At 41.4% G+C, this 24,184-nt stretch overlaps 1 protein-coding gene across 5 annotated transcripts in view; it reads left to right on the plus strand.

The window, feature by feature from the left end:
• The window catches only part of AFF2 (ALF transcription elongation factor 2), a 471,106-nt gene that overhangs the window by 347,406 nt on the left and 99,516 nt on the right, over positions 1-24,184 (plus strand). For all 5 annotated transcript variants that reach the window (XM_044763573.2, XM_044763575.2, XM_044763574.2 and 2 more), the window contains one exon: positions 13,769-13,865. In XM_044763573.2, coding sequence (XP_044619508.1) covers positions 13,769-13,865 — 97 coding nt within the window. The remainder of the gene's footprint in view (positions 1-13,768; positions 13,866-24,184) is intronic.

The following is a 24,184-nucleotide window of genomic DNA, read 5'->3' on the forward strand; positions in this document are numbered from 1 at the left end:
CTAAAGCAACTGCAGTTTTAACGTAGGAAAAATGAAAAGAGAAAGAGATTATGTGGGCATAATAACTGTTTTTCTCTCAGCATTTTTCTCTGTAGATGTGAGCTGGAATACATCTGAGACCTTCCGCCAATCTCTGTCACGCAGGGCAGTGAGTGGAGTGGTTAGGGACACAGGTTTTGGCATCAGGCAGGTGTGGGCTGTCATCCCAGCTCTCCCTCCCCCACTTGGCCAGCTGTGTGACTTCTTTTTAATATTAACTTTATTGAGATTCAGATACCATAAAATTCACCCTTTCAAAATGTACAGTAAAGTGGTTGTTAGTGGTCACAGAGTTGTACAATCATCACCACTATCTAATTCCAGAACATTTTCATCACCCCAAAAGAATCCCTATCCCATTAGCAGTGACTCCCCATTCCCCCTCACCCCAGCCCCTGGCAGCTAGTAATCTACTTTCAATCTCTATAGATTTTTCTATTGTAGACATTTCATATGGATGGAATCTTTCAATATGTGGCATTTTGTGTTTGGCTCCTTTCCCTTAGCATAATGTTTTCAAGGTTCATCCATGTTGTAACATACACCAGTGCTTCATTCCTTTTTATGACTGCATAATATTCTATTGTATGGCTAGATCACATCATCCATTCATGATTTATCCATTCATCAGTTCATGTTTATCCATTCATCATTTCATGGGCATTTCGGTTGTTTCTACTTTATGTCTGTTTCCTGATGGCTAACATTATTGAGCATCTTTTCATCTGTTGACTAGCTCTTTGTACATCTTCCCTGGAGAGATGACTGTTCAGATCCTTTACCCGCTATTTAATTGGGTTACCTATGATTTTCTTGTTGAGTTTCCAGGCTTCTTTACATATTCTGAATTCTAGACTCTTATTAGATATATGAACCACAAATATTTTCTCCCATTCTGTGAATATTCTTCTTAACTTTTCTAAGCCTGAGTTTCCTTGCCTAAAAAGAGACAAAATACAAGTACAACCTCCCAGATTTCTTGGAAAGAGTCAATAAATTGATCCATTAGTGCACTTAGCGAAGTGAATGTCTGGTACACATTAAGCTTACCTTAGGAAGTCTTACTTGTTATTAGCTAGTATTGGCTAACTTAGATGTATCGTGAGACAGAGGCAAGGTGTGAGCCCTCAAGTCATAATTAAACATCTGACAGGTGTGACGTGAAAGGTTCAGAGTGCTTTAATTTTAGGAAAATGTTATTCTTAGAATTCCTGGAGTAGTTTTATTTGGAGTGATTACATTTTTATTCTGAATATGTTTTATAGTTCTAGAAATGAGCTGGTAACTACTGGCCATTATTGAGCTTTTCCACTCTCCATATATCTATATTTACAGCTCTCTCTGTTTCTTTCTCTATCTAGACAGCTAGTTACCCATCTGTCACAAATGTGAGTCTGCAAATAACAGGATAGGAATAGCCTAATGTTGGGGCAAGTATTCCGAATTGGCACTTTTCTTACCTGAAGTCAAATCATGAAAGAGTAGATCTCTGATTTTCCGAGATATTTACCTACTGTGGGTAAAACCTGCATCGATGGCTCTCTGTTGTTGCTTAAACTGCTTTCTTCAGCAGAGACCTGGTGATTTGCTCTACAGTAATTCTTTTAATGCTGCTTCTGAATGCGTTGATATCCGAATTGGGCTCCCATTTGTCCTAACATAAGTAATAATAGAATTAGTAGCACTTATTAGGCACTTACCATCATACTCTTTTCACGTATTATCTCAGTGACTCTTCACCACAACCATGCAAAAAAGATATCAGCAGTCTCGTTTTAGAGACAGAAAATGGAGGCTCAGAGAGGTCAATCAGCTTGCCTAGATTTCCACAGCTAGTAAATGCAGGAGTCCGGACTGGAACCCTAGTCTATCCAACTCCCAAGTCTTTTCTCTTTCCTTTACAGAGTGTCGCCTCTTAGGAGACCAGATTTACCAGAGCCCTTAATCGTCAGGCACCTGGCTTATTTCTATGTTTCAGAATTAGAAACTCAATCCCTTCTAATCTGTTGATAAATGGTAGTACATAACAATTTAGATCTGTATGCCACTCGCTTATCAACAGCGTACCTTCCCCTATCTTGAGAGTCTTCCTAACTCAGAAATCCAGCTTTCCTTTTGCAGTCAATGGCAGTGCTAAAATGATGGCCTTAACGTGTGTTTGGCAGGGTCACAGGGTTAAGAAACACCCTGGCATGTTGGTGAGCCACAGAGAATTCATTTGCAATGAGCTGAAGTTTGGAGAGAGATGACCAAAATGACTCAACGTGGCTGGCTTTCCACGTTAATGTGATTGTGCCATGTGCTATAATTTATAGTGTAAACAAGTTTTCTGCAAAAGCTAAATATATCATGCAACTCATTTAACATGCACAGAAGGAGCCGTTAAATTATTTCAGTCCCATTACTCAAAATGTTCAGAAAATTCCTCTGTATTAGAGCCAGTGTAGGATCGGCTCTGCAGCCAAGTGCATCAACATAAATGTTGAATTCCCGGGGGAAACGCGTGCCTCATACTGTTACTTAGGGAAAATATATGCCTAGACATTGTGGAGCCCCTTCGAAAACAATTCTCATTTTGTTAAAACAATAGGATCAAATTTTCAATCATGTTCCCCAGCATCTCTGCATTTATAAAGCTTGCAGGCAAACGTGAATGTCAAGAAAATGGTGATGTGTTTTTAGAGGATTAATACTTTATGGAACATGGAAGTGGAAACTGAGGTTTTTCACGCCACTTTCTAATTTTGTCTTTACCTACACAGAAAGAATTCCTTGTGGAAGCCATATGTGATGCCTCAAAACTGTTTAAATTGGAGTGATTATCAGAACAAATGGTGTCATTGGATGATATTAGTCTGTTTGTGTGCCTTCTGTCTACCCAGTGAATCAACATTAATACAGATTTTTAGAAACACTTGAAACACAGTCATCTGTGATTTCATTTTTGTTTTAAAATATATGTTTAAAAATTGATCTAACCTTTCTACCTACTAAAACATACCTTTAGATTGACAGTTTCCCATTACATATTCCTTATCCAGAAAAGATTTATCCTTCTCTATCTAGTTTTTAAAGGTTCAGTATCAGGAATGGGTATGAAATTTCGTCAAGTATATTTTTGGCACCTATTGAGATGATCATTTGGTTTTTATATTTATTGATGATGTGATATATAATACAAATAGATTTCTCAATATCAAACTGTTTATGCGCTCCTGGAATCTGGTAGATTAATATTTTATGATATGCAGTTCAGCTGCATTTTATGTGGATTTAAATTTTCCAGATTTAAAGAAGTTGATATAATAACATTAATAAAGATTTTCTTTGTACTCAAACAATTGATCTGCTTCTACTTCTGGCATGTAAAAGCTATTTGTGGCAAAGGTACAGATCTTTTGCTTTCTGCAGCTTTTGCTTTAACATGAGAACATATTTCTCTACTTTTCGTTGTTTCCAAATAAAATGACATCTGATGTATTCAGGATAATCCAGGCTGAAGTGTCTTGAATCAGTAATCACAATAGATGATAAAGATTGGGTGATTCCTATGTTCTAGGGACTTGAAGTGGGCTATCTCATTTAGTGATTACAGCAATCCTACAAGGTGGTACTACTGTGATCCCTCTTTCGCCAAGGTACTTGGAAGTTTGAGGAATTTGATCCAAGATGACACAGCCAGTGAGGGTTTGAACCTGAGCCCGTCTGACTGCAGAGCAGGTGCAGTCACTACAGTGAGCCCTTCACTGGGCTCAGGAGCCTCATGCAAGTCAGTTGGCTTTGCAAAGAGGAAAGTTACTGGTCTCCAAGGAATCTGAACATTGGCTAGTTCTTACGAATGTGTGTCCTTGGACTCGAGCTATGGCTAGCTTAGCTTGCATTCATCACTCCTAGCAGAGAAACAAGTCCATTATCTATTGTTCTGCTTATGGTAGTGACACTCTAGCTTTTCTTAGAACTTAAATGTGGGCAGCATATTTGACATGAAACATCAATAAATGAGTATGATCATCATGGCACTGGACTCTGAAAAGCAGGGCCAGTAAGGAGTAGTTTTCAACCGAATGGGATGTCTGGTGTTGTAGGGGAAAATCTCTGCCATGGCACCGTGGACACTGCAAGTATCCACACAGGCCATGTGGGCCGAGGCTTGAACCAGAGCTAATCTGAGTCTTGGCAGAACACCTAGTGATCCTCCCAGAACAGGAGAGGACAAGAAGCTCTTGAGACTTACTTCAAGGCCATCTCCCACTCGCCCCCCTGTCTCCTCTGGGAGGCTGTTGTGAAACAATTTCCCATCGCCTCCCAGGTTCTGATGAGGTATGGAACATTCTGTTCTACCCCCTGAAGAATAGACTTGCAGCCTATAAAAGCCCTTAACTGAAGTCTAGAATTGGCTCCTCAATAATAGAATATTCCACAACTTGCTCAGCAGTTGTCAGGCCCCTTTTGTTTGGGTGTCATCCCTTTCGGTGTGCAGGACAAGGCTCACGGGGAGCTGGCAACTGTCTTTTGCTATGTAAGTACTAAACTGTCTGAGTCTAAAAGTAAATTGCTGTATCTTTACCAGTTGAATCACTCAGGCCTTGCCCTGTCTTGTATGTGTGTGTGTGACAGGTGGTACCTATGCTCACCTAATAGAATGTGCACAGGAGTCCTCGGCTACGTGTGCTCAAAAAAGTCTTTCCAGCTCGAGGATTGTATAGAGTTGAAACACTGTCAATATGGGTTGTAAGACAATCTACTTTCTTCTACCCTAAACAAAAGTGTGTGTGTGTGTGTGTGTGTGTGTGTGTGTGTGGAGGGGTTCATTTTGATGCAGCGGAAAGGACTGAGCATATAAATCAGATGGGATTTTCATAAGCAAGTGAGCAATATAACTGTAAACATTTTAGTTGGGCCTAAATTGTCAAGTTTGACTATTTTCCTTAAGCAATTTGAAATAAAAAGTGAATTCTTTATGCATCAGCATGAAGGAAATCCTATCAGCTGTGTCCATTCAGGTAAGCAGCCCTTCTCCACAACCCTTCTCTAGAAATGGGTGCGAGAAACAGTTTAGAGCACCCCGAGCCAAAGTGCTGTGTTGTTGGCGGCTGAGAATTTGCAGTGCCTCAGCTCTAGCTAAGAATGGGTCCTTGCCCCCGTTGAGTTTCATGTAAGGCACAATGGCTGTCAGCAGGCGCGAGCTGTAGTGCCCTTAACAGCAACTTAATATTTCAGTTGTTTTGAAGAGTTTCCTTAGATGGAGATTAATGGACCAGCTCGATAAAGGAGTTCTTTACCTAATCCTTTAACAATTAGGAGCTGATGTAGAGAGATAAGTAATGAAGTACCCTCTGTGATTGGAAGGTACTTTGGAGGTAACCACAGGGGTTTCTTCTCTCTAATCAGCTGTGGTTGCTCTAAGAAGCTGAAGAGAGGCTAAGAGGAACAACCCCAAAAGGAAGCCTTCATGGCAAGAAATCTGCCTTTCCTCATCAATTGGAAATGGAGCTAACCAGGTCTGTCTTCAGAGACAAAGGTTGAGTACTAGAGACATTCCTTCTGCCGGGTAGCAAAGCTCCTAGTGCTGGTATCAGAGCCTTGGGAGAATGAAGAGACATTCATCAATATAGACAGGCAGCCTAGTGTGAGGGAATGTGTGCATGCTGTGGAGTTTGGTAGAATTTGTGATATAAATTCAGTGCCCTCGGAATGGCTAAGAAGACTTTGAGTGCCAGGATCATTAATGTCCCAGTGCAGTTGATTCTAATTCCAGCATGTCTCTAGACTCTGTTCCCTTCTCTTCCCCATCCTCACTGTCTATGTTCTGGCCCAGACCACCACACTCTATTACCTGGGCTGCTGCAATGGTGGTCTAACTGGTTCCCTTGCTATCTTCTTCTTTCAGTCAATCTGTATTCTTTGGTCCCAGAGATCTCCACTTCTCACTCTCCATGTCCCTCCCCTGCTTAAAACCTTTGGTTGATTCCCTCCCTAATGTTCTTTAAAAAAAGGCATAGCCCAGTCTCATCCCAACCTACCTCGTTAGACTCATCCCTTTTCGCTAGCACCTACAGGGAGTGTACTCCAGTCAGATCAAGCGTCCCACTCTTCCTGAAACCTCAAGACTTTTGGTACCTCTGTTCCTTGTCCTTACACTGCTCTTTCCTTTCTTTCTCCGTGGCAGTTCATTCTGCCTTCAAGGCATTGCTTTAAGCCTACTGCTTCTGGGTAGCCTTCGGTAGACTTAGCCATTCCTTCTTTGAGTCCCTTCTTACATGCCTCTAACATTGCATTACCATGGTTCGTTTATGAAGTCTTTGTCCTTGCTAAAGTGCAAACTTATTAGGGGAAGGGACCATGTTATGGTTATAATTGCTTCCCCAGGGCTGAGCACAGTCATGGCAACTAATAATGACGGTAACAGTAACTATAGAGTGCTTACTAACCATTTTACATACATAATCTCATTTAATCTTCATACCAACCTTCTGAAATGGGTACTATTATTGATTCCATCTTACAGATTAGAAAACTGAAGCTATGATATGTTAAGTAACTTGCCCAAGTCCACACTCAGTAAGTTTCAGAGCTGGGGTTCAAATTCAGCACAGCCCAACTCAAAACCTGTGCTCTTAAGTGCTGCAGTACTGACTCACTCACAAATACAGGCCCAGTAAACGGTCTCGAATGAATCCCTATCACTCCACTTGGGTGACTTTCCATATCACCCACTATGACTCAAAGGACATTTGTTCAAGATGACTCGTACAGTCCTATTTCAGTATGAGTATCAACTATTGAGATGCATGCTTGGGATTGTTTTCAAGACAAAAGCTTCTCTTTTCCGCTTTGGAATTATCCCAGCATTTGTTTACAGGTCCGTGCTGGTCCACTGGGTTGTGATCTTCTCTGGGGAAATCCACTCTTATGTGTTTTCCCCCACACACCCCTGAAAAATGATACAATAGTGTTTTGGTGTGTGTAACATTCTTGAAAGCCATCTGAATTCTATTAGGTAGTTTGTCATTTGCATGATAAGTTGAGTTCTCACATTGGGAAAAAAAATGACACAACCCAGAGAAATATACCAAGAAAATGAAAATCACATTCAAAATAATGACCATGGAACAGAAAATTGGTATTGTACTGAATTTATGTGAGCAATTCTAAGGAAGTCCAAGGTTGAAGAGGTGGCAGTTTGATACAAGTCAATAGTAACATACATCAAGGCTCATGCTATTAGCTTTGGCTTATGTATGCAAATAGATGTAAATCCGTATTTACCACATGTATGTCTAGAATAAGGACATTTGCTGTTTTCTTTTTTCCTACTATTCCCTTTTATGTATTCACCACTCTGGCCAAACAGACTATTTGGCATTTCCTGGATCACTAAGATAGATATTTTTATTTCCATTGCACAGAAGAGTAAACTGAGATGCAGAGAAGTTCAGTGACTTAAACTCAGGTTCTCTAACTAAATCCTATGCAATATCCATGGAGCCACAACCACCTCCAAAAATAAGACTTGACTAGATGCGTTGTTTTCACACTATGTTCTTCTAATCCCTGGGGCACTCCAGAGGTCCCCCACCCTGGCTGTGACCAAAGCAGCACTGCTTTAATCTCTTTTTGATTTGGGGTTCCTGGTAAGATTTCATCTGGCACGGTTAAGATTCTGGGCTTCAAGAGAGTTTGAAAACCATTGGCTTAAAGCTGGGGTCAGCAAACTGTTTTATGTAAAGGCCCAGCTAGTAAATATTTCAGGCTTTTCGGGCCATATGTTCTTTGTTACAGCTACTGAACCTGGCCATTGTAGCACAAAAACATAGCCGATATGTAAACGAAAGGGAGTGGCTATGTCCCAATACCATTTTCTTTATGTATAATGAACTTTGAATTCCATATAATTTTCATACGTCATGAAATATTATTCTTTTGACTTTTGTCTCAATGATTTAAAACTGTGCAAACTATTGTTAACTCTTGGGCAGTACCAGCACCGAGGGAGGGCTGGTTTGGACTGAGGGCCACAGTTTGCCTACCCCTGGACTAGGTAGTCCCTAAGGGAATTCCCAGTTCTCTTGCTAAGGAAGCAGGATAACCTTATGAGATATCTATTTTCTGAAACTCCTGGAAGGCCATCACCTACACAAGACACTCCTTCTTTGGGCTGCATGCCCCTGTTAGGGTGCACCATCTAGTGTAGACCCAGGCTGTGGGCCCACTGGGCCAGAGGGCCCTACTAGATCTTGGAGATTAATCCCTATAGAATATAGTCTAGATCTTCAAACTGTTTATCACTGCCACAGCCCTCAGACTGGGATTTTCCAGGATTCCCAGTGGGGTGGTCATGGAATCAGACTTTTAAGTTAAAACCTTGAGAAAATTAAATGCAGTTTCTGCCGAGATAAAAGCCTGAGCACCTTTACCTCAGGGAACCAGAATGAATGCTTTGAAAAATATCACTGCCTCTTCCTCATCGCCTGCCTTACTACCAACAAATGATTCAATGCTGCAGAGACTACAAAGCACTAAGTAGGAAAATATATAATTCCCTGCGTAATTCTAAACCAGTCATGTTTCATTCCTCCCAGCCTACTTTATGAAGAGGAAGTGCCCTTTAAGGAGTCAGTAGGGCTAAGTTACTATTCTAGAAGAGGGCTCACAGTAAGGCACTGCCTCATGAGGAGGCACAAGTCTTTGGCATCCAACTGACTCTCTGGGATGCCCAGCCCAGCTCAGCTGTGTTACCCATTTGGAGCCATAAAAAACTTACTCTCATTGCCATCAGCTCTGGATACTTATGAAGACAATGGCAAATTATGCCGGTCCCCTGAAGACTCCAAAATACTTGAGACAGACGCTGTGGTTCCTAATTTTTGTTTAGAGCATAAAACCTGAGTGAAACAGCCTCCCCACCCACGCACAATGGAGACAGCAGCACTGGCTCTGTCTCCAACACCATTCCAAGTCCAGTCTCCCAGTGTGGACTATAGAGAACAAAGCTCAGGCTACCAGACAGAAGCTAGAGGAAAACACAGGGAAATTCCTACCTGGCAGAACTTTCTAACAATTAAAGCTATTGAACAATAGAAGGGTATGGCCTGCTACCCATCTGACAATGGTGTATGGCCGTATGTTGGGGATGTTGTAGATACCTCCCCTGGGTGACAAGGTGAGATAGAAAATACTTGCAGGCACTTCCATCTAAGAGCCAGGGTCCATCTCAGTATCAGTCACCAACATTGCAGCTATTTCCATAGATACCTAGAAGCTGGAATCCAGCCAATATCAAGTGGGGCACCTGATAAGCTATCTGCCCAGAAGGGCACCATTTTGTAATTCACAAAAAGGCGCAGGTAGGTCTGCAAGCCCTGAGAACCATTCAGAGTTCTTAAAGTTGCTTCTGAGCAAGGATTCCGAATCAACTAACAACCTCTGAAGACCAGCCTTGTATACAAATCTTAGAGCCAGGTATATATTGGAACTGCCTCCTGAGTCAGACTCAAAGACAAGGTGCTCAAGGTGAGCACAACTTCCAGTGGGAGCCATCCCTGGCCCATTCTTCTGGACTGCAGGTCACTCCACAGATAGAAGAAGCAGGACATCAGGGCCACTCTTATGTTTTTAAGGCTCTCACTTGGAATTGTCTAGGTGTTTCCTCTTGCAACAGGCTTTCAAATCTCCAGGGGATTTTAAGTACTCTGGGAGGACCTCAGGAAACCCAAAACAGCCGTAATGAGTTTAGAACATTCTAGAAGGATAAATCTAAGCCCTGAAGCTTTCCAAACTCCTTAAGGATCTATGAACTTCTCTTCATCTGGTCAAGGGCTTCCAAAGATGATTTCTAGTTGATACCTCTGCCAGTCTTTGGGTCACCACCAGAGTGTTTTTTTTGTTCCAACCTCTACACACTATTTCTCAGGTAATGATAATAACAACAATAGCCATACTATCCATGATGAAAACAATAGCTACCTATATTGACTCCTAGACAATTTGTATAAACTTTCTTCTTCTAATCCTTCTAAAAATTCTCCAAAGTATGTATTATTTTTGCTAATTTTAACATGAGAAAAAGTTGAGATTCGAAGAGTTTTATTAGCTAGTTCAAGAGAGCAAACCCATTCGAAAATCCTATATTTGAACTCAGGTCTGTCTGGCTCTCAAGCCCTTGCCCTTAAGCCCATGCTGCTCAGCTAAAGGCTTCATTTCCATAGAACCTTCTGTAGTGATATTTCAAGTCCTCTATTTTTTCCTCTTCAAATCACCATGTAACATGGCAAGGTTTCTGTAATTTTAAGATTGCAACTCACATGAGGCCTGTCATATCAACGTGTCCTAGATTATCCCAGTGCAAAGAGCCCTCTGAGGCCACCAGGTCTGTTTTGATCTAGGTGTAAAGTGAAAGAACACCTGTTGTCCTTTCTTAAGATCTCACACAGGCAGGCACACATTTATATGAGCATGTTTTTTTCACATTTTGGGATACCAGTGTGTGATGAATTTGTCTATGGAATTATAACCTCATGAAAGGAGATTACCATTTTTCTGCTGAGACTACCTTAACTGCAATGGGTGTGAATGGTGCTGCTATAATAATTAAATCCCAAATCTTTCATAATCCCATGCTTTCCCTAGAGTAATGTTCGGCATTAGCTGTGGATGGAAATGCAAACAAGCACATGTATATTCAATAATAAAGCTTAATAGGTCAGGGAAGGAACAGAATGAAATGAATGCCTAACACCTCCAGAGGTAACTCATGGTAGTTTGCCTTCCTAGTAACTTCCTTGACTTGTGTTTACTGAGACTTGAATATATCCGTCAAATTGCAATTTATTAACAACCAAATCATTACCAAGCTTGTTGCATGGGTTGTGTTTAGGGTCAATCACTATGTAGCTTGGCTGCCCATTTCCAGAATTGGACGTGGGGAGGCCTTTCATCTCCATGTTAAAATCACATGGAGATGATTGGAGAGTAAAATCACTGCTGAGTCCAGGCCTCTGTGCTCTGGCTCTGGATGGGCTGGTTCTACCTGACGGAGAGCAGCCTGAAGACTATGAGCCTATTCTAGATCCAGCTTTGAGATGCCATGAGACACTTCCCAAGTCACCATGACTTACCTTCAGATTGCTTGGCAAATAAAATGAGAAGAACAAAAGCTCATGAAGACTTTGCTTTTGATTACTTCTTACTAGTGTTAAAGATGTACATTATTTCTAATGGAGATGACATATTTCCACACTAATCACGATGCCCTGCATTGAATTTGTGCTTCCATAAAGCAATTCACACGCATTCGCTCATGTTATGCTCACCACCACCATCCCCCAGTGCAAGAGTTTAATTATTGTCCCATGTTACAGATAAGGGACACATCATGAGGCTCAGAGACAGTCAATGACTTACTTAAGATATCAGAGTTTATGATTAGCCAGCCAAAATATCTTGACTCCATGTCAGTATGTTTTGTTCTGTGTTTTTTGTTGTAGTTGTTGCTGTTGATTTTGTTAAATACACCATCCTTTGTAAGTTACACCCTCTAGGAAAACATTATATACTCAAGTTCTGGCTGGAGATGGTCTGAGTTCCATGTTTGCCTCCATGATTTCCTAGCTGTGTGATCATGAGCAAATTCCGTTACCTCTCTAACCATCAATGTTTCCATCTGGAAAATGGGGCTGATAATAGCACTTCCTTCATTGGGTCCAAATTACGTGCTGCTGGTAAAATTCTTAGCACCTTCCCTGACACAGAAATGGATCCTCTAAATGATAGGAATCATTTATTTTGCTGACCACTTACATATAAATTGCCACATAGACGTTGCCTACCTGTATTGAGACAGACACACACACACACACACAGGAGAGTGAAGCCCTTTATGACCAGCATAGGTAGATTTTGAATATTTGAATTCTACAGCTTATGAGATTGATACAGTTTTCACTTACCACAATGTGTTGTAAAGAATTATTTGTTCACAGTCATAAGCCTGCCACTGCAAAAGAAATGCGAAGATACATTTTGTCTCCTTCTCTAAGATCTTCAAAACATCCATTAGTCTCTTGAAGGACAGTCATAAATCCTGCAAATTCAGTTTATCTGAAACCAACTCTAACAGTTGTCCTTCCACCAATCATCCTTTATATCAGTCTTCAGTTTTCAGACCTCAGTGAACACTTCCTGGTCCTATGTGGCTGAATATGAAAGTGGAGGAGCTATGCTTTCTTTGGAGAGTTATTGGATACCCACTCTGACCTGAACATCTTTCTAACATTTGAACATAACCTCTAAGATAACTTGTTCCCATATTTATCAAATTAGAAGCTAACTTTTTCCTTCCAGCTTCCCTTCTGGGAAAAATACACAGGTGGGAATCAGAAGATGGGAGTTTTAGGACTGGTTCTAGCACTAACTACCTGTGTGACCTTGAGCAAAGCACTTAGCTTCTCTGAACCTTTCTTTCTTTGTCTGCAAAATGAGGGTGGTGGACTGTATCATTTCTGAGAAGATGGTGTAAAGAACACAGAGGTGAATAAGTTGCAACTCCTGCCCATGTGGGAGCTGGGGTCTGGTGGAGGAGACACTTAGGGGAAAGCAGTGCTGTGATCCAGCTGGAGCTGGGAGTGGGGCAGAGAGATGGGAGTTCTGTCTCAAAAGCTTTTGTGGAAGAGGTAGGATCTGACTGAGCTATGGAGGAAAAACAGGGTTTTTAGAGTTCAAGAAGGGAGTGTTAGGCTGGGAGCTGAGCGTGATGCTGAGTGTGGAAGCCAGAAGGAGCACAGCAAGCTCAGAAAATGGGAATCAGTCCAGAGAGGCTGGGGCTGCCCCCAGTTGGCACATGGGGATGAGATTTAAAGTTGTATTTAATAAACAAAAATACAAACACCAAGTGGTCTTTGAAGGCTGTGTAACTGGAATTTTCAGATAATAAGTCACTCTTCCTGTTGTAGCTTAGATTTGGAGATAGAGCGGGTGGCACAGGAATTAATATCCCTGTAGAAACAAAAGGCTCTGTGTGCTCGATAAACAATTTTGAAAGTGCTAGTTCATCACCAAAATTCAGACCACTCGTATTTTTCAGGTACCTTGCCTTAGGAGAGAAAGATTTCTTATCTGCATCATGGACTTACATCTCTTGGACCAAATTTTACAGGAAGTGATAGGTCATATATCAAAAGGTTAATGACTAGCCATTTCTTGCCCAGCTATTTTGTGGCCATTGAGCTGCCACAGTGCAAAGGACACTGAAAGGTGGTGGAAGTTCACTGGGCCTTTTGCCTCTGTCATCCCGAGAGCCCGAGCAGACTTTGACAACAGCTTCTACATCTAGGGCTGTGATCAGGCCTCTATTCTTTCCTGGGAGACTTGGAGCATCTTTTCCCATAGAGTCAATGCCACATCCTACCTCTGCAGTGATTGATCAGTACATTTATTACACTTTCAGTAGTAAAAATATATAGACTCCAGTCATCTCTGGAGATGCTGAAATAGTCCTTTTTTCCCCTTGATTTAGAGGAAAGTAGAGAGGGAAGAAGTGTGCAGAGTATGACATAAATATAAGAGCTCAAATATCTAATTAGCTGAAAGAATCTTGGTTCCCTCTGCACCTTTGACAGAATTGCAGCTGTCAGATTGTAGCTCCAATATTTTATCCTTGTTGCAAGATGTATCTGAAGGTGATTTAGAAAAGATGCTTTCTAACACGAACACCACTCTGCTTTTTTTGTAGGATGCTTGAGGATGACCTGAAGCTGAGCAGTGACGAAGACGACCTCGAGCCTGTGAAGCCCTTGGCCACTCAGTGCACTGCCACTGAGCTCTACCAGGTAGGAACAGTTTAGCTCTTGGTTTGGGATCTAAAGGGAGGGAGCTAAAGGGACTGGGTGGTTTTGCCATCCTCAGGCCTACCCTCTGCTTCGTCTCTGGGCAATGGAGAGAGGGAGGAAGGAAATATAGGTATAGTGTTCTGGAACAGGTTGAATCAACTCACACTCTCATTAAAGCTACAGTAGGACACTGAACTCTTGCAAACTGCTTTCACCCCCTCCCTTCACTCCCTCCTTGCCAAACGCACATACTGGTCGTCAATAAGCAATAGAGATTGTCTTTCCCTCTCTTGGACTAAGTATTGTCTTGGCTGAGGCGTAACTTTCCTTTAGTGACTCCAGTGTGAGGTTTAGAGCCCACACTCGTTAATTAATTAGGGTATAAATGTGACTGCGCTATTCACCTTTCCCAGGTGCACCACTTCAGAACACAGCTGAGCATCAGTACCCAGCATCTTGCAGCTTACATGAACCTGCAGTCAAAAAGCATTTGGCAAAAACTTTCTGTTGCCCTGTCTTCTTTCATTCTGAATTATAAGTATTTACAATACTTACCACAAAATTAGATGACAGGAATATGTGTTTTCAGCATTTCTAACGAGCCTAGACTCCTTGGTTTGAAAAGGCCAAGCATCGTTTATGAATCACGAGGATGGCAATGTAGTGTGTGGTGTCAATGGTACTTGTGTATTTTCTCTGTGACAGAGAACTGTCCCACATGTGGGGTCCTTCTGGGGGTGCTTATAACCTCAAATAAGGAACACAGAAGGATTGCCATTTTTTAAAGCCAATACCTGACCAAGTTCTTTCTGTGGCAAAGTCTGCCAAGTTATAAAACTGAAACCAGGCTATTTTAAGGAAAGCTCGTGCACTGGTGTTTCAAAGTAGTCAACAAATATGGAAATCCATATTCACTAAATATTTTGTAAGGAGCCTGCAAAGAAAGGCTTAGGAAAAACTCTCAAGACTCACCTACTCCTTTCTCATCTACAGTTGTTTAGCACACTAGAACTCCTACCATTCGATATAATTTTAAAATTGAATACATCTTCAATGTCATGTGGTCAATACTTTTCTCTCCTTTACTTTCTTCAGTTTATTCTGCTTGCATTTTTGATAATATGTAAAAATTGCCTCTTTGCAACTTTGGTGGTTTATCAAGAACAAGCACAGTTGTCTCCCAGGGGCTTGCTGTACATTTCCTGAATGCAAGTGGCCCCTCTCCTATTTGAGTCATGGGCTACAGCGCAAATGTAAAATGCACAGTTAGATTCCAGTGTCTGCCATTCCTGCTTTCTGCATTTAATACACCAATGACAAGAGCATTGTATTGGTAGATAAAACCAAAAAACAAATTCTAGATCATTGATTTTGACAGATGCAACACTGCTTTTTAATGGAAATGTTTAAAGCAGTAATCAACAATAAGTGAAAGTAGATTTTGCACATTGACTTCCTCTCTATGTGAGTACGTAAATGCAGTCTGCTTTTTAGCTTCTTAAGTTGTTATTTTCTGTATTTTCCTGAATAAGGGGTATCAGGTGTGTTGACCGGAATCATCCGGGTGTTTAGGATGTATGTGGTGGCTCTGTGTAAGTGCTGAGATCCTCGGATAATCCCAAGTGGTGAGTGGGAAGCTTTCCATGGCCTGCTGCCCTTAGACCAGTCATGCTTTCCTCAACGAAGCTTCTCATTTGAAGGGAAGGTTGAATTGGGAGACCTAAGGTAAGGCAGAATGACAACTTATTCTCCCTATCTGGGTCCAGGAAGCAAGAATTGGGCACAAGGTTATAAATATTTGCAAATAAACTCTCCTTGTAGAGTTTGAGGACTAGGTAAAAGGCTGGAAGGCTAAAGGCCATGAGAGAACGCTTATGCAACAGCAGAGGTGACTGTGACGGCAATGTTTGGTGAGCTCTGGCTTTATTACATATGCCCAATATTCTTTTTCAAAGATGTGTGGATTTGAATCATTTTCTTTTTCTTATTGTGGTAAATTCATATAACATAAAATTCGCCATTTTAAAGTGTACAATTCAGTGGTATTTAGTACTTTCACAAGGTTGTATATTCATCACCAGTTCCAGAACATTTTCATCACCCCAAAAGGCAGCCCCACACCCACTAAGCAGTTACTCCCCATTTCCTGCTCCCTCCTAGCCCCTGACAACAACTAATCTACTTTCTGTGTCTGTGGATTTACCTATTTCATATAAATGGAATCATACAATATGTGACCTTTTGTATCTGGCTTCTTTCACTTAGCATAATGTTTTCTAGGTTCGCCCATGTTGTCACTTCACGGATGCAGTCCTTCATTCCTTTTTATGGCTAAATAATATTCCCTTGTGTGGATTTACTACTTTCCGTTTATCCATTCATCAATTGATGGACATTTTGGTTGTTTCCAACTTTTGGCTATTGCGAATAATGCTGCTACGGACATTTATGTATAAGTTTTTGTTTGAACACCTGTTTGCAATTTTTTGGGTATATACCTAGGAGTAGAATTGTTGAGTCATGTAGTAATTTTATGTTTAACTTAATGAAAAACCACCAAAATCACTTTCTTTACAGGTGAGACAACATAGTGCCACATAGATAACGTGATACTATTCTCTCATCTTATAAATGGGACCATCATACCTCCAGCTACATCAGGATGAATGCTGAGAGCTCCCATTTATGGAGCCACCTTTGCTCTACACCAGACATTGTTAGGTGCTCTGTCTCATTCAAACCTTGCAGCAAACCTTAGAGATAAGTTAGGGTCTTGTGTCTGAGCTACGGAATTGCAAAATTATTCTGTTTGTGGCAGGACAGTTAGGGGGAATGCATACGAACAAATGCCTTGCTGCATTCAATGATGTGTCCAAGGGGCCAAACCGCACCATTGGTTTGAGGCAATGTTACTTAGAAATTTTCTCAGAACCCGGCGGCTACATTTGTGTAGACATAGTCCAATTAAAAAGCTATTAGCTTTCTGGAGACATCCTCGATATCTCATCCATACTCACTGCACCTGGAGTCACCTAAGGAGAGCTAAATTGTGAGTACACACCAGTCTTATCCAAAAAGCTCCTAAGACCTTATCCCAAGAGAATGCATTTCAAATGCCCGTATGAAAATGAAAAACAGGATCAAGTAGTGTCAGTTTCTAATTTGACATTTCAGTCCCAAGCCTCTCATAATCAGAACGACCTGTCCTTTCCCTGCCCCACCACTGGCACCTTCCACAGCAGTGTTAGCCTTGCTGAGCAGGTCTTATGCACAAATACCAGTAGAGCAATTAAGATGTGTTTAAATGAAAAGTATAATTCCTGCAAATGGAAAACTGCTGCATGTGGCCAGAATGGGAGAATTATAATATACAAATTAAAGATGCTAAATGGCAGGCCATAGAGACTCAGGGATATAAGAAAACGTTTTTAACAAAAGATTTTACCTTCTAGTGACTCTTTGAAGTCAGAGATACACAATCACACATGCACATGGTTTCAGTGAAAAAGCAAAAGTGGTTGTACCCTAAAAATATTTGTTAAATGTTTATGCATTCTCTCCACATCCCCCATTGCATTTTGCTTTCTTGGTTTGGCCTATTTGGGAAGTAGCTATGTCCGTGCTGTCTTGTAAGGTGGTGTGGCAGTGCTGGCACAGAGTAGGATGGTGAGCAAGAGCATAGGTGTGTAGTCAAATGGATTTGAATCCTAGCTCTGCCACTTGCTGGGTGACTTTGTGCTAAAGTCCTAAGTGTCTATAAAATGGAGGTAACAGTGGCACCTACTTCATTGGGTCACAGTGAGGATTCAGTGATTAAGTAAATGAATACAGGCAAAGTCATTTGACACTGTAGTTGGCACATAGTAAGTGCTCACCACTTTCCATGATGATCATCATCATTGTTACTACCACCAGGAACAATCTAAAATGTCTCATAGTCTTTGAGATGCTAGATACATTACTTTCCCTTTTCTTGTAAGAAATGGGATGTTAAAGAGAGCTGCTGAATTAACTACCTGGAACACAGCCAGTATGTGGCAAACTTGAATGAAAAGATTCTGTCTTGTCCTAACGGGTATTAGCTGTGTGTTTCTGGCCATGAGGAATTGTAAGTATAGCCATTAAAGCATGGTTTTTGGAAAAGAGAATCCTGGGCTTCAATCCAAGCTCTATCATATACTAGCTGCATGACATTGGACAAGTCGCCCAACATCTCTAAATCTCAGATCTCTCACCAATAAACTAGGATAAACCAATCTTGTCTAACTCCTAGGAGTATTGTGAAGATCAAATGAAGAGCATGCATAAGAACATGCTTTGAAAACCACAAGCACTACACAAATAGGTGGTTATTCTTCCTTATGGCCCTTTTGAACATTAATGAACCACCTGCTTTTGGATCCATTGTTAAAGAGATATTGCCCTTCATTTTGGCCTTGGTGTCCATAGGGATCTCCTAACAACTAGATTGAATGTCCTAACTACATCCCAAAGGCATCCCCTGGATGTGAATGACCCTTCCTCCCCTCCGAGCCGTGACAAGTTTTAAACCAGACATCCTAGGAAGAAAGGCCTGGTTGCCAACGACACTGTACTAAGTCCTCCAGGAAAATGACACGTCTCTAAAAAACAGTTTTTCTTCAAAGGACTCTCCATGGGTGGAGAGTTGAGTCATCCTTTTTGATTGCAGTTCTTACTTTCTCTTTCTGAGCTCTCACTCTGCCCTGGAGAAAGTCTGTACTCACCTTGGTTTTCTCTCAGGAGCTCACCCTGAATGGGAAATAAATAATCATTTGAAGTTGATATTGGACGTTGGCATGTTCCAGAACAGTGTTTGAATTGGACGCAGTGTTTTGTACTTAGTGTCTGCATAAACATATGCATTGCAGTATCTTCTTTTTTTAGGTTGGATATCCATAACATGATTGGGATGTGCGGGCTTCAGGATGTCCATTAGCCAGCTGACTGCGTTTTTACTTCTCAGCTGCTGCTCTTGGCATCATACATACAAAACCCAGCCCTGGCCTTCCCCATACAACACTTATTGAATTGCCATTTTCAAGCCATCCAGATCAGGCAGTGATGCTGGGATGAGTCCACTGGGGTTCGGCCAGAGAGTGGCATGCTCCAGTAGGACAGGCATCTTGGGAGTGTGTAGGTGTAGGGTAGGGCTCTCTGAATGCTCTCACCTCGTAGCACTGAACCTTCAGTTTTCCTTTTGGACAAATTTTTTTCCTTACGTTTCTCGGGATTAAAAGAACCCTTGAAAATGAGGGGTTAAACCTGGAATCAATTTCCATTTACAGCTGAGAAGCAGTTATTGATGCTGTGCTTGGAGTTCAATAAAAGATCTAAAGATATAGACCTTGTGCTTCTCTTTCAATATAAGCAGCCTAATCAGTCTCAAATGTTTTTTTAACAAAGAAATTGTATTGACAGGGTTATCAAAATTGCTGTCTTTAAAGTTTTAAGCTATCCACAATTTGCCCTATTCCAAAGGCTTCTAGAATGTGTGGTAGCCAAACTCCAGAGCTCCCTCGAGCACACATTCATAGAACCAGGTAAACATCTGCTTAATGTTGCCTTGAGTGATATCGTGATGTTTCATTTACACAGCTCTAAGCATGTAGTCTGTTACTAGGCTCTGGTGGCTGGATGGTCTGTGATGCCAGGGTTCTGAAGCTGGGTGAGACCTGTGCATGGCTCTCCCAGGCCCTAATCATCTCAGATTGGCATCAGAAGCAGCAGACTTTAGACATATAAAGGCCATAAAAGAAATAGGCGTTGTTAGAAACCACCTTCAAGGCATTTTAATATTAATACCATCTTGTTATTATGTAAATTAGACTGAAACCTTAGATGACTTCATTTAGCCCAGGTAGAAGTTCAGAAAATGGGTACTATGACTGGAAAGGTTTAATTGGTGACCAGGCTCAGCTAAAGGACTCTAGATAATGCTTGGAGTGGTGTCGGTGCTTTAAAAGCAGAGTTGAACAATTCAAATTTTCTTTGAGCACAAAGGCATTCTAATGACTTGTGTCTGTATATATTGTTGTAAGTGTCCCCACTTTTATTTTACCCAGTCTTCTCCCTTTTTCTGCCAAAGGATTGCCCTGGTACCCTTAGATATGTGCACTTAATTCAAAGCATGTTACTGGGCATGTGTGGACTTTTCAACTAGAGGCTAGTGGCAGAGCTGCACCTCAAACATGTTAACATGTGCAGAAAAATATTGTCTTCTTAGCTCTTCTCCTCCACTTCATAATTTTCTTTTTTGTCTGAAGATCACTAATTACCTCATACACAAAACAGCTTGCTTTTAATGCAGGTTTACATTTGGTTTTATGTTTGATCCAATTTTGTTTGTTTGTTTTTGTTGTTATTGTTGGACCAGCTCACTAGCTAGGTTGTTACTCGATAATTGCAAATGAGATGAAATTCCATGGTAGCAGAAAATCTGAACTTTCTAACGGCTTTGGGATGTGTTCCTTCTACCTATAACGCATACTGAACTTTCAAAACCTACCAGCCAAGTTAAATGCAAGCCCACTTTTGTGTTTAAGGTTTGCTAATGAAAACGATGCAATAAATTTACTCCTGCTATCAGCTGGCTCTTTTGAAGTTGACGTGCTGTAGTGAATGCATTTGTTGTGACGTAGTGAATGCATTTGTTGTGACGACAGAAACTCCTCTCTGCTGTAATTGTTTCTATGTTTTAGCCACAGTTCTCCTTCACTGTGCTAGATAAGTTGTTACCTCCCAAGCTTTCTCAACCAGAGAGGTCAGCCTGTCAGAGATATAGAAACAGCAGATGGATTAGGATGAAACCAGGTGCAAAATAACTTTGATAGACTCTTTTAATGTAAACAGTTTTTCTGTCATTGCCTTTTGTTGAAATCCCCCACAATATGATCGAGTTTGGGTTGTTAAGGCTACAGAATGTAGCTGAATAAAATCGGTACATTATCATACCCTAACTATCCAGCAATTAGAGAATGAGAGGACATTTTAATTTATTCATTAAAGACAGGAAAGTAAATAGGATAACATATAAGGTTAATAGAATAACATTGGCCTTCATATTCCCAAGATTGTGTTTCCCATTTGGCTCTATTAGCATAGCGACTAGATTAATAAGAAACTGCTTAGGGCTTGTATGATGTGATTTTTAATATGCTCCAGGCAAGTCTGTGACTGTTTAGAAACTTGCATGCTGAATTTTTTCATTGTAATTAGGTCTTCTACTTTTAGTACCAAATATTTTGACTTGTAATCTCCATAGATTGCCTTTTTATTGTAATCTCAATAAAATGCTTTGAGCACATAGAGATGCAGAGAAGCACAACGTTTTTACATGTTGTGCTCGTCACAGCTGATGACCAGATACTGGCTAATGTCCACTACAATTTGTGAAATATCCATCTATGAGCATTTCAATTGCAAAGCCAATGGCTATTTTGCTTAGCTTAACACTTTTCTCATAATGCCCTTAAATCAGATATTGGTGAGGGTGTGCTGCTTGCCCCAAGATCCACACAGAAACAAATGGGTATGATCTGTTATTTCAATATGGATAACTCTCATATAGGACAGGGATAACCACAGCCTTTTGTCCACAAAGAACATGTGGCATATATGTGGCTATGTAAAGAGGGTGGTAGGGAGAGTAGCAGCCACCTCTGGGAAGCTGGGGATCACTCAGTTGATTTGAATTGAGGTGCTGGAAGGCAGAGGCATCACCATGTTGCCCTTGTTGCTGCCCCTTGGCTGGAGGAAGTGGCTAGACAGCGTTGGTCCTCCCTCCAGTCTCACGCCACTCCTTGTTTGTTCCAAACCTATTCTTTTCCTTAGGCTCCTCCATCACCCCAATTTGGGTCCCAAATCCGTTGTTGGAGCCTGGAAGTTCTGTCTTGGAGTCATTAGCTAACAAACCCCGGACAGGGTACCACGTGTACCGAAGTTTATTGGAAGTTTCCAAGTCTTGAGTTTAATTAGGGTTCTAGTACATACGAGAGCAATATGAACATCTCCAGTAAAAGCTGTGTAATAAAACACTTTGCCAGACTGAAAATATAAGATTTTGAGATTTATACGCTGGCTTTGAAAAATTTACTGGGGCTTGGTTTAGGGCCCAGGAATGCTTTACTTGTCCCCCGAATCCCTGCCTTCTGCTGGAGGAGCTAGCAGACAGGCTGCAAACACCCAAGCACTTGTCCTGGATGAAAAACAGAGTCTGTCCTAGTCCTAGTTCTAGTTAATTTTTGCTATTTATTTAGCAAGAGCAAAGAGCACAAGCAGTGTGAGTACACAGAAGAGGTGTCCAGATTTGAGATTAGCTACCAATCCACGATTAACCATTCAAAGGTCAAGTGAATGTGCGGATAAAAGAAGCAGACCTTTCCAGAATGAATGGGATGGCATAACGCTTATTTCACAGAGTCTTGTAGGAGTCTTTGGAATATTAGATATAAACATTTATAAACTTGCTCATAAATCTTGTTTTTTGCTAATGAAGGTGGACTCAGGTTTCATATTTAGCCCTGAATCATGTATGTATATATATCTGAAATATTTGTTTGTGTATTAAAATATAGAATAGCAGGGGGCCAGCCCCGTGGCTGAGTGGTTAAGTTCGCGCACTCCGCTGTGGCGGCCCAGGGTTTCGCTGGTTCGGACCCTGGGCTCGGACATGGCACCGCTCGTCAGGCTACGTTGAGGTGTTGTCCCACGTGCCACAACTAGAAGGACCTGCAACTAAGATATACAATTATGTACGGGGGCGGTTTTGGGGAGATAAAGGAGAAAAAAAAAAGAAGATTGGCAACAGTTGTTAGCTCAGGTGCCAATCTTTAAAAAAATATATAGAGAGACTAGCAGGCCTTAAAGTGACCATAGAGAGTCTTTACTCTAGCTGTCTACATTTGCCAATAAGGACACCGAGGCATGGAGAAGTCAGTTGGCATTGGGCATTGTGAGATTGTACAGAATATATATGTTGGTCTCTGCCCTCAGTTACCGGCACAGAGCTCCTAAGTCCCTTGTAATTTCCTCACTGATAAGAGCACTAGGAGCATCTTTTGTTCTAATATTTGGTCTTTGGCTCTTTCCTGACACAGGGTACTAAATCCCGTGGAATTTCCTGGGTGATAGGAGCATCTTTTGTTCTAATAAGGCGACTCTGAGTGGGGTCCTGATTGGGCACTGGTCACCAGAAAGACCAAGCCAGAATTAGAAGCTTGGAACTTTCAGTCCTGTCTGTCCCCACCCCCTACTTCTCTAGAGAGGGGAGAGGGGCTGGGAATGGAGTTAATAATTAATCATGCATGCCTATGTGAAGAAGCCTCTATAAAAACCCAACAGTATGGGATTTGGAGAGCTTCCAGGCTGGTGAACACATCCATGTACCGGGAGGGCGACCGCACCCTAACTCCCTGAGGACAGGAGCTCTTATGCTTGGGACCCTCCCAGACCTTGCCCCATGTATCTCTTCATCTGGCTGTTCATCTGTATCCTTTATCATATCCTTTGATAAACTGGTAAACGTTAAGTAACTGGTTTTCTGAGTTCTGTGAGCCACTCTGGCAAATTAATCCAACCCAAGGAGGGGGCCATGGGACCCTCTGACTTACAGCTGATTGGTCAGAGGCACAGATGACAACTCAGACTTGCAACTGGTATCTCAAGGGGAGGAGGAGACAGTCTTGTGGGACTGAAACCTTAACCTGTGATCTGACACTATCGCCAGATAGATAGTGTCCAAACTGAGTTAAATTGTAGGACACCCGGCTGGTGTCACAGAATTGCTGGGTTGGAAAAAAGCCCACACATCAGAAGTGTTGTGAGTATGGTTGCAGTGTGAGAGTAGGTGGAAGACTACTGTTTTTTCTAATACAGGTATGTGGTTCAAGGTGGATGCAGCATCCTCATCCAGAGAAGAACGTGCTCTAAAGACAGAAAGCCTGAACACACTAGTTTGCTAAAGCTAAAGATGCATCATCAATATTCGCTCTCATGTAGGTTTTGGAATACTTACTTGATTGAGTACCTACTATGTGCTAAGAATACTCTTCCCATTTTCCTGGTTACACATGGTAGGGAGAGAGCCTCTATTAGGTATTGATTGTCTCCTATCAAAGGACACACGTCATTTTGTGATGGGTGCCCGCCTAGCATCTGGGGAAAGAGGGATCAGATTGGCTGATTTGAAAATTCAACTGAATTCACAAACACCAGGGGAACAGAGTAACTGAGTGCCACTTACATTTGCCCTTCTAATGGGAAGAGTAAATAACTCAAGCCAATACTGAAATGTTCTACCT

The sequence above is a fragment of the Equus asinus genome, chromosome X (assembly GCF_041296235.1).
Source record: "Equus asinus isolate D_3611 breed Donkey chromosome X, EquAss-T2T_v2, whole genome shotgun sequence".
Classification (NCBI taxonomy): domain Eukaryota; kingdom Metazoa; phylum Chordata; class Mammalia; order Perissodactyla; family Equidae; genus Equus; species Equus asinus.